General features: G+C 44.6%; 1 protein-coding gene across 13 annotated transcripts in view; it reads right to left on the bottom strand.

Moving 5' to 3' along the window:
- Positions 1–1,363: 1,363 nt before the first annotated feature.
- The window catches only part of Fak (protein tyrosine kinase 2 Fak), a 79,832-nt gene continuing 69,562 nt past the window's right edge, over positions 1,364–11,633 (bottom strand). For 8 of the 13 annotated variants that reach the window (XM_077639166.1, XM_077639172.1, XM_077639164.1 and 5 more), the window contains 5 exons: positions 9,720–9,810; positions 8,450–8,529; positions 7,250–7,492; positions 5,817–5,897; positions 1,364–3,924 (listed from right to left, as the gene is read on the bottom strand). In XM_077639166.1, coding sequence (XP_077495292.1) covers positions 3,556–3,924; positions 5,817–5,897; positions 7,250–7,492; positions 8,450–8,529; positions 9,720–9,810 — 864 coding nt within the window. In that variant the 3' untranslated portion in view covers positions 1,364–3,555. The remainder of the gene's footprint in view (positions 3,925–5,816; positions 5,898–7,249; positions 7,493–8,449; positions 8,530–9,719; positions 9,811–11,633) is intronic. The other 5 variants (XM_077639167.1, XM_077639173.1, XM_077639163.1 and 2 more) reach the window with 1 other exon arrangement.

The following is an 11,633-nucleotide window of genomic DNA, read 5'->3' as shown; positions in this document are numbered from 1 at the left end:
ATTTATAACTGAATTTTGTAGCGATAGCTACACTACGCGAGGTCAGCGTGGCTGCGCGCTGAGCCGTGGCACCACCGCTCCGCCAGCTGTGCGCATGTGCGGAGTGACGTCATAGTCCGCAGCTGGTGTGCGTGCCGCATGCCTCGCAGCTGCGCCGACGGCGGAGCAGATGCCGCCCGCCTCATCAGTTGTGCGCATGCGTGGAGTGACGTTAGAGCACGCAGCTGGTGCGTGCGCCGCGCGCCTACATTACGCTAGAATTTCGAGCTTTCAGCGTGGCGGCGCCATGGCCACCGTGGCAGCTGCCGGCGGCGCGGCGCGCCAGTAAAACCGAGTGGGGGACGAGTGGAGAGGGGGGAGAGTGAATCCACATTCCACATCTAGGGACGAAGATGAAGAAGGAATGCCCAGCAAACCGCAGCGGGAAAAGACTGACTTTGCAATTCGACTGAAAGAGTTCCATTCGGCCAGCTGTAGCTAACGCGTCACTCCAGGTTTAACCAGCTAAACCAGAGCCATTTTTTTTTTCTCGGTGTCATTTTGGTTTCAAAAGCCGAACTGCTGTGTAGTGTCCTGGACAATATGAGGTCACATGAGGCATATGAGAAAACTGTGATATAACCACTTTTTGTTCATTTCTTGTCATTCCAACTCTTGAGCAGGCTTGCACAAGGGTTAATGCGCACTAAAACGAAGAACTCAGCGACCACACTCCAGTTTTCGTATGCCTTATATGATGTAAATGCGTCTTTTACTTCATAATGTTGTCTGGCTGTTGAAACCGAAACTGCACAAGAGAAAAATTTCAATTATAAATTGTTTACTGCTTGTTAGCGCCATCCGCGTGGCTATGTTTTCTAATGTGCTGCACGCCATTCTAAAGAGACTAAATACAACTAAAATGTGCCGTCTCTACTACCTTAAATGGAGGGCGCAAACAAGTTTCCATAGGTGCACGTACAGGTACTGGCGTATGTTGCATGAGTCAAGCAGTGTGGATATGACAGTAGTGGTGTCAGGCTTCATGGACACCAGGGGGCACCACGTGATCTGTGCAACATGCTCTCTCTCAGTTTACTCTACTGCTACATAAACTATTAAACACTGCGTAACTTGTAATTTTCTTTTTAGTATTTATCTTTTCATATTTATGATGATGCTATGCATACTTGCACTACTCTAATATAGGCAAAAACTAGTAATCATCGAGGAGAACATAAACCTAAGGCTGAACCCACAGGGTGACAGCAAATGGCTATGGCAACCTGCACATGTGTGGCTCTGTGGCAAGGGGTCCAAGAGGGCATTGAGCAGACTACATAGTGTAAGGCGGTTATTCTAGGCAGGAAGTCGGACAACAGCATCACTTTGGATTGAATTTAATAAGCTCTATTAACACCTGAACATGATATACACACATATGCACGCCAATATATATAAAAAAAAACGTCACGAGGCAGGCCTTGCAACAAGTACACTGCTGTGTATGTAAAACAGCTCACCAAAGAAAAAAAAGATGAAATAAAAAATTTCGCTGTAGAAACAACAGGTAGAGGTTTCGTTTCACACTGTGGTAAGTTCACTCAAGTTTGCACTGTGACTAGTTTGCTGCCATTTTTTTGCAAGCTGAAGTTAGAAGCAAGTGAACACTGGATTTGGTAAATGCGCTTCTGTGCCTGAATGTTATCACCAGCCTGCCATTTCTTTTTCTGCTACAATGCAGGAGAACAGTGATTACAAGATAAATAGGTACAAGAGATACATTTGCACAATGCTGCTGCCTAGCGGCCATGAAAAAAACAAAAAACAAAGTGTTGGAACATGACTGAGTGAAACAAGAAAATAACCGTTTTATAGCAACATTAAATAAGTCACTCGTGTGTAGTACTATTAACTCTCATTCTTGAAGCACATGTACACCGCATAATCACTGCTTGCAAGTTACTTGCCCAAGTAAAGGCATATAGCATTGTAAATGATGCATCGCCTTAGTGTAGAAAAAAAAAATAAGCGTGAACTTACTGGTGCAACCCGTTTCTTTACTGTGTGAAGGTTGGCGACAATGGTTAAGAGTCCAAACACGCTGCTGCAAATAAACTCAAATAACTTCTGCGTGAGTCGCATAAGTAGCTGCTAGAGAAGTTGATAACGTCAACTCAAGTCACATCCAAAAAGTCAGCTGCACTGTAATGCAAAAACGCACATGGGCATTTTCAAGCCTCTACACAACTCAAGCTATACCAAGGTTTTAACGGCTAGATGTATGTATTTACGAAAAACTCCCGAGTAGCTAGCTCTGCCTGGTTGTTCACATCACGCTTCATTTTGAGTTTCTCATCATAAAAAACACACACTAAAAACCTAGCAAAAAAAATTAAAACTGAAATCACAAAGAACATCAGAATGGCTTGAATGCAGAAGTGGCCAAGCAACAAATGCACTTAAATCAGTATGGGGCTGCCATTAGTACCCATCTCACAAGGCCCATTACAGAGCAAGTTCTACAATGAAAAGTCACAAAATTATGACATTAAATCGCTGCCTTTGCGTATAGCTGCCACAAAAAAATTCTCAATTAGCTGCTTGTTTAGTTTTTGCCAAGCTTCCAGATCTTCTAGAATTTTATTCACAACAGCAATGTCTTTGTAGCAAGCAATAATGTTATGTAGCATGGTGCTCCGTTCTATCACTCACAGCTTCTGGGAAATTGGAAAGAGAGCCTCTGCTCACAGTACCAATGAAACAACAATAAACATCGTCATATTATCATTGCCACTAGACTGATGGATGATGGGAGCAGCAAATACTATATATGTGAAGAGCCTAGTAATTCAGTACGTAGACATGTTACAAGTGTTCAACACAAAAACACTTTTTTTCTTGCTGAAAAAAAAAAAGTGAAATCCTTCTTCTTGCTCTTGGTCTTCCTGATCCCAAGCATTCCCAGTCACAGCCCCAGTAAATGTTCAGAGCACAGCCAATACTAAAGCTAACACTACATTCAGGCCTTGCGATACTGTACGTCCTTATTAACGCCAATAAGAACCTTTCAGTCTTCACTTATACTGGTCCCCACAAACAAAACAGCTTGAAACTGTTTGGCCATTTGTAATGAGCTAGTTGAGATGAACAAATCTACCATTAACAGCAACCTGTGTGGTAAGAGCAGCGCATTTCGACCAAAAGGTATTTTCTGCCATCCATCTGGACAACGAGCCCCTGTTCCGTCCACCAATAACTACAGCATATTCCAAGTCAGTCCACGGCCGACCTCAGCCCTGTTGACCATCACAAAGCTTGCAGCATGTCGTGTGTGTTATTTGCCCATACACACTGGCTTGCACGATAAGCTGCACACGTTTCAAGGCCTTGCACACACAGCAACACCAGCAGCTCTTTGAACGTCGCCAAACAGCTGAAAAGCGGCTCAAACTCAAAACACATGCCACGAACACTCGGAAATGCTCTTAAAATTTGTACGCCTCCCTCAACTGGCTCAGTCCATATATTTTTCAAACACGTCACAGCAGCATTATACATACTAGAGGAAACTTCTTAAGCGACGTCATAGTTTGGTTCACAGTCTTCTTGTTGAACCTCTCGTTGTACGCAGCTTGTGGACGCTGCCACTTCTTCGTCCGGCTCCAATGCCTGACCGTTACGGGAGGCGACGGGTGAGGCCAACGCTGGAAGCGTGGTGGCAGATGGTGGTGCCACCTGCGATGGCGACATCTGGATGCGGACTCGCACTGAGTCCACCACGTCAAGCAGGTTCTTAGCATCGATGGCGAGGGCATGCGCGGAGCCCAGCATGCCCTTGCGGTACTCAGCGTCAAGCGTCGTCTTTGAGTATTTGATAGCGAGCTTCATGGCCTGCACCAGGTTGGCCATGTCCTTGCTCAGGACGCGGTGTGCCATCTCCACCTGCAAAGGCAGATCACAAGGGGGTTTAATGCGGCCTCTTGATTCTGGCAATGATGACGATGACCATATTGCCAGGTGGTGCTACTATTTCCCCACAGGACAAGTGTGGCAAGGGGCTTCTCTGTGGTTGAGCGAATAAGAAAGATGCGGGAATGATTTGGCAGTGGGTGGGGGTCGGCCAGTAGCCAGGGATTCTGGAAGAATAAAGATGGAAGCGTAGTGCATTTGTCATGGTCATCAACTAGGCCTAACACCATGGCAACATACCTGCATAATCACATCAGTAGGGATAACTGCAGGGCATTGGGAATCACCTTTTTTCCGCAGGAGACATGATCCGGACTAGAGTGACGATGGTGATGTACAGCCTTTGTCAAAAGTTTAGAGCCCAGAGGTGTTCACTTCTAAGCCATGCCCTGTGGTTCGTTATTCACAGCCAGCATTCTAAATATTCTGGAGGTAAGAGTAACTCTGCACTTCCCTTCTCCAAGTCTTAGAACGTTCACAGATGCTGTAAGAGACCCATTACACGGCTCAGAAGCAAACCCACATGGGCTCTAAACTTTTGACAAAGGCTGCACGTCCAGCTCAGTGACAATGGATGCACATTGTTTTTAATGTGAAAGCATTACATGTCCCATTAGCATGAAAGCCGGCATCCGCCACCCGCTGTCCATGGCATGAAATTCAGAGGATATCAGAACATCTTTTGACACGGCACCCAGTTTCATTTCGGTGCCTCGTCATGGTGGTTAATGAATCTGCGCATGACCACCGTGCATTGCTTGGACATGTGGATTAAGGTTTTCGATCGCCAGCATCCGACCCTTGGCAGTGCCTGCATCATCATTCTACGTTAACATGCGCCGAGTATTGCGCACGGGGCTCCAGGTGGCGACACAGTGCAATCAAGCTATAAATGAGCCTTGTGCTGGCTTTGCGGTCACTGGGCATGGCAGCATCGGAAGCATGCGGAACATTAACCTGTTCATCTACCTTGTGCAATTCTGAGTATCTTGTTATAATCTTTATAACAGCGTTTTTTCGTTTTTTCTTACTTTTATTTTTTTTGCTTCAACCCGTATTTATTTTCTACACACACTGGTGATTGTGTATTTGTCTGTTCAAAGAAGTGCTGTCGCATGCCACTGCCCACTTGCTGTACATGGGGTGGGGACCTTGTCAAGCGATAACCGCTTTTATTCCCATCCCCTCCCTCCAACACTGCATGGTGATGGAAATAAATCTTTATTATTATGTTCCGGCATTCTCATAAGCAGTCGTAAGTGTCTCTGCCGAACTTTTTTCCAACCTGCTACAGTGGATGGTTCTACAACTGCGATATACATGCATGCTATTTGACCCTAACGACGATGTCTAATGCACAAGACTTGCACATTAACCAATGGGAGCTGAAGTTTGTCCGGTTCCAAGCCTATAAAATGCATGTCAAATGCAAACAAAGTAAGGAAAGAAAGAGGGAAGGAAATGCATACAAGCTTATCAGATGGGCTGCTGAGCAGATCAGACCTGTCTGACAAGATATGCTCTCAGCTAGCTAAGTTAACAGGCAATATCTAAAATATTTAGTGGTGAATGTTCCACCAGTGTTTAAAAATAAAAAAAGAATAAGTGTTCAAAAACAAAAATAGGATGGTAATGCATGCCGGCCTTCGGATAAAAAGCGTGCACAACCCCACTACTGAAAAAAGAAAAGCAAAATGTTGCAAAAGGAGAGAAAGCACCAAGAGACAAAGCAATGTGGGCTCTGATGAAAAGTGTTTCAGGGTTCATACAATGGCACAGCGGACCTGGCCATGCTTGGCACACATTCATACAGCAATTGTGCTTTGAGGACATGAACAACACAACTTAACCACAGATCAGCTCACCTCCTTTTTGGACCACAGGGGAAAGAAAGTCATGAGATCATCCACACTGGCAAGAAGGTTCCGAAGCTCTATTCCCACATTCTGAAAGGAAAAAATAAAAAGCTGCCGTTAGCCAGCTCAGCTGGCTGCAACAAGTTTAGCATCTTCTTACGCTTGCATGCAGCATTCCAAAGGCCATATTCGCAACATGCTGTTTGGTTTCCCTCTTTTTTTAGTCACCTGCCATGGGTCACACCTCTTCGGTAACAAAGGCCGCAGTGGCTGTCAGGCTTATTATTTGCGTGAACACATCCATGCCACATCATTCACGTAAACACACCCATGCCACTATTTTAGCAAGCAAGGTTATGATAATCAGAGTTTTCCTGGCTCACAACAAGCATTTCTACTGTGCACAATGCTTTTCTTGAACTTTTTTCATCCAGAAAAAAAAAAAAAGAAACATGGTCAATGTGGATTATGTACAAGGACAAGTTTCTCATACTATGAGGGGGGATGAGCCAACATCCTTTTAAACCTACCAGTGGCCTCACTGACTTAATATTAGAGCCAAAGGTTTTCTTATTCCCCAATATACTAGACCTACACTGGTGTGGAGTCATATTGCCAAAGAGAGTGACTACATTTATTTATTTCATTTTTATCTTAAATGCCTCAGCTGAGCCTGTGACAGGTCTGGGACATGGTATAACACAAAAGGAACAAACTCAGAAAAAGGAAGAGAGCCAAGAAATCACAGGAACTCAACAGCTAATCAAAGCATCAAACAGCGGTCACCAAAAGAAAGCAAACAGTACCAGATAGAATTGTGCAACATTTAACAGTCATTAAGTGCCGCAGACAATGCTAGACGACTCACAAATAAACAAAGAAAGTAATTTTTAACAAAAGCAATTAACAAACAAATGGTTTATGGTTTATGGAGGTTTAACGCCCCAAAGCGACTCAGGCTATAAGAGACGCCGTAGTGAAGGGCTCCGGAAATTTCGACCACCTGGGGTTCTTTAACGTGCACTGACATCGTACAGCACACGGGCCTCTAGAATTTCGCCTTCATCGAAATTCGACCGCCACGGCCAGGATCGAACCCACGTTTTTCCGGCCGGCAGCCGAGTGCTGTAACCACTCAGCCACCGCGGCGGCTAACAAACAAATGAGGGTTGCCAATAATTTTGGTGCCATTAAGGACCACAGACAGGTAACTCATGCATAAACAAAGAAAGCGAGGTGGCATTGAAAATATCATCAGGCAGGGCCACTCTCTAAGTGCTTGAGGGAAAAAGGAATGGTGCCTGAATGAATCAACGTTAAACCTGCATCAGCAAATCAGCAGGCAAGCACTAGCTCTAAGGTGCTCCTTTCAGCATCATGGGAAGCCAGTAAGTGACGGGAGTTGTTGCAGGCATAGCACTCTCTGCCGAGTCCCTCCTCACCTTGACCAGGTCAAGGTACTCCTCCACCCTGGCTTCAGTGACCCCCTGCGAGAGCTGCATGACCGACCGGACCACGCGGGTGGTGCACTCGTACACGTGGTCATTCGTCCGGTCCGTCTCCAGTGTGGGCGGCTGGGAGCCCGCTGGCGCCGCCATCTCGGGCTGTGGTGGTGGGTATGGCTGCGACTGCTGGATGACAGGACCCTTCTGCATTTCAGTGACACCTTCCGTCACAGTTGGGCTCTGGAGGAGAAGCCCATGCCAAGCCAACAGAAGATGATGAAGCACGCCTCGGTTTGCTCCGCAACACTTCACTGTCTCACTAGAAGCTGGAGCATAGCGCTTTACACCTGTTTGGTCATGTAAATACAATCCGGGCATTTATCAGCAATTATTAAACATCCCAAAGCAACACAGGGACAGCAAGGGATGCCATAGTAGAGGGCTCTGGATTAATTTAGACAAACTGAGGTCGTTTATTGCGAGCTGACATTGCCCAAAACATCGGCAGTTTTGTATTTCGCTTCATCCAAATACGGACGCCGTGGCAGACGTCGAACCCGTGATCTTGGGAGCTGCAATCAAACACTAAAGCCATTGAGCCACAAGTCTCCAACCAAGAACTATACTAATATGCAAATATTTTGATTTGAAAGTAAACATTAAAAGGAAAAAATTGCACTGGAAATAGTGCCTATGCATTCACGCACAGTGCAGTTAAAGGTGCCAGATAAAGAAGTGAAATTCAGAATAGACACAAACACAAAATAAGTGAAATTTACAAAAGACGTAAGCACAATAGCCTCCTTTGCACAAGTTTCATTTCATTACAAGACACCTGGTTTAAACTTCAGTAGCGAAACAAAAACCATGATATCTCAGGTTTAAAAATATGCCCACAATGCCAGAACACTGGCTGTGCAGGAGGCATATATTACAAGTTATCAAAAAGCCAGTAAATATAGATACTAGAACTTCTTATAAAAAATCAATCAAGTTCCACTGCAGGCTGCTCAGCTTTTAGAATTACCAGAGATTCATTTGCACTGCTTCTGCACCATGGATTTACTCTACTAGAGTTCAAGCAACTAGAATCCCTTAAGAGCTAACGTGGCTGATGTGACGCTGGCTGTGTGGAACACAACTGATTTCAAAGACAGGAACGTAGGAGAATGGTAAACCAGAGACCAAGGCACTTACATGTTTCTTCTCAACCATGGAGTATTCTAGCGACCCTGTGCTGACTTCCTCTTGCTTGAATGGGCCAGGGCTTGCCACAACTGCAGCAAAGGCACAAGAATAAATTTAAACAAATTTATTTACAAATTTCAGACAGCATAACCACACTAAACTTTTCACCAAATCAACCACGGACATCATGGATATATAATATTCTATGCCCCATCGTTATTTTGTATATTTTCCACCACCATGCATTAGGCATCTGAAAAATTGCTGCGTAAGGTATGGTGGGCATCTGCGAGGTGCTGGAAAGTAACTCCCATAGGTGTCCATGGCATGTCCCAATGGAATCCTGCAACAAACTTGCTTGTAAATAGTTAACACTACGAATAATAATTGGTTATCGGGAAAGAGCGGAGTTTTTGTCTATCATTGGACACCTGAACCTCACCTTGGGGAAGGGATGAAGAAGGGAGTGAAATGAAGAGAGAAAGGGGCACCATACTGGAGGGCTCTGGATTAATTTCGACCAATCAACTAGGGTTTTTTTTAACCTGTGCTGACATAGCAACAGCACAAGGGCATCTTTTGTGCTCCTACATCAAATGTGATACTCAAAAATGTCCTCTTTTGTATCTGCCACAGCATGCAATGAATTAAGATATGATGCAACTGCAAATAGTTTTTCTTTTATTCATTCGTGCATGGCTTCAGAGAATGCAACTTATCTGCTAGAAATAACTTCGCTCGCAGTTACAAAGCAGGAAAAATTTGGCACACCTAGTTAGGCTATAGCCTCCAAGTCCATGACCTTCAAAAGGCACTTGATACACATGTAATTAAATGCAGTAAAGACTGCTACTGCCATAACGTGATACAGAAGTTTTCTTGTCAGCCTGAAACCATGACACAATAAGAATTTTCCCTCAAGGATTCACTCTAATTATGCTGAGTGTACATAGCAGTGAATGTGCTTCAAGCCTGGCCAGCCAAGATATTCTGTGTGCTCAGAATTCTCGCCCAAACGTCTGCACAAAGTTAAAAATATCCATAAGATATTCATCAGAACTGCAATTCAGACATATATTAATGGCTAGAACCTTTGAATAGGAAGGGAACGCATAGTATACTATTTAAGACTAAAACTTGACTGATTAAGGATATCTACAGTTGTCGGAAATCAGACTTAAAAATCACAGAACTTCAAAACATCACCATTTTTTCGCTGAAATATTAACATTCATTTTTTTTTTTACATTACGGTGACAAAGAGTGTATGACCTATTACCTGGGGAAGTTGGGCTGGTCCCATTTGCCATGCCTAAGCTCCCTGCATCAGAAGCATCGCTGCACGACGCTCGGCGGCGATTGGGTGTTGTCTGAAAAAAAAAAGGTGATCCATCAACTACAAGTTCTAGAAGCAGCAGAAGACAATATGAGAGGCATATTTGGTAAACCAGACAGCACTGCTGTGGAATGTACTGTTTGACTGCATTAGTAGCACGAGTGAAATCTCCCTAAATGAAGCGCTGTGTGAAGCCACACCGAGTGAAGCCTCCACCCACCATCCGAATAGGCTGTCCACCCAACTCACCCACCTACACTCTCCGGATGGCCTCCACTCACCAGGAGACCACACATCAGCTGAAGGAAAAAGTGACCACGAAATCAAATTCAAAGCCGCAATGGGAAAGCAATGTGTAAGCGAAAATGTACAACCACCACTGCTAAAGCAGTTTTGTCGCACCACATCGTATGATCAAGTGAAGGTTCTTTTACTAGGCTGGATTATCGGAGGAACACCCACCATTATTTAGTGCCCATTACGTGCAATAACATGATCGCCACACCCAGATGAGAAAAGCCCTGTTCCGGACAGATATGGACAAGAGCTTACAGGATGTGGGCTTGCGTAAAAAAATTTATTTCTACATGGTTAGACAAAACAGTTTACTAAAAAGCTTAGAATCATGAGGGTACATGCATGCTGCAATCCATTAGAATGAATACTAGATGACCAGCTAGGCAGGCAATGCAGAAATCACTTTTCCTCCGCAAACTCACATCCTATAAGCTTTTGTTCACGACTGCGTGGCTGCAAATTTCCAAAACTACCGTAAAAACCGGACTATAGGTAGGACCAGAATATAGGTCGGCCCCCAACTAACCAAGTCTAAAAATTAAAATAGAAAAAATACTAAAAGACACCCTTACTTTGAAACAAATGTGACTCAACAGGTTACACAATGGTGACAGTAATTGTTTTCATTTAAATGCTGCTCGTATGTACACCCGGCCAATTTTTTAACAATTATCGCACGCCTATAGACCCACGTGTTTGTTTCCGGCACACAGAAGTACGGCGCCGTGGAGCGAAGCCCTTCCTCTTCATGAATCGCCGCACCCAGGATGGCGAGCCCTTGAATTGCGCCCTCATGAGTCTAGAGGCACGCGCGATCTCTACCGCAATCATGCGGATGCATTCGGCAGTCACTGGCAGCGATCTTGCACGCAGCGCAACCTTTCCTTCCAATTCTGGATACGCTGCGGTACGCCTACGAAATGTTTTCTTCTGGTTGCTGCAAGTTGTAATAAGCAGAGTCTGCCTCCAGCAGTACTGAATGCTCTTTACGGATACTCCGAATTCGTGCTGTGCTGCCAGGTTGCTGTGAGCTTCCGTGTACTTAATCGTGTTTTTCTTGAAGGCGACGGTGAATTGCCGTCGGCTTCCGCTAATTTTGAAACAAAATGTGAAAAAGCAGCCTTTTCACAAAATAGCTTTGCAAAGACGTAAATGCAAAATGGCATTGTGATAACGCCGTGCTATTACTGAAGGCGATGGTGATGGAGGCTGTTGACTTCAGCTGCCCATTGTTGCAAGACTTCTGTAGTTTTTCCGCCAATGACTGGTATATAAGATGGGGGTCGACTTTCCGCCATGGTTTTTTGAAGAAAAGTTCACCTATATTCCGGCTTTTACGATAGTCACTCAGCCGCCTTCATTCAGCAATCTCTACCTTCTCTTGATGTCCAGTAAGCCACACTAAAAGACAACTAGTAGGCCGCTCTGTCACGCCCTGCAGACCAAATTCACTTTCCTCTCTTAATTTAAGCTAGAACATCATCTGCCATGTTTACTTCAGCCCAGCCTACCCTCTATTTGTCAATATAAACATTACAGTTCTCTTTCCTGTCATCCACT

Source organism: Amblyomma americanum, chromosome 10 (assembly GCF_052857255.1).
Source record: "Amblyomma americanum isolate KBUSLIRL-KWMA chromosome 10, ASM5285725v1, whole genome shotgun sequence".
Taxonomy (NCBI): Eukaryota; Metazoa; Arthropoda; class Arachnida; order Ixodida; family Ixodidae; genus Amblyomma; species Amblyomma americanum.
This window is presented reverse-complemented; position numbering and strand designations above follow the sequence as displayed.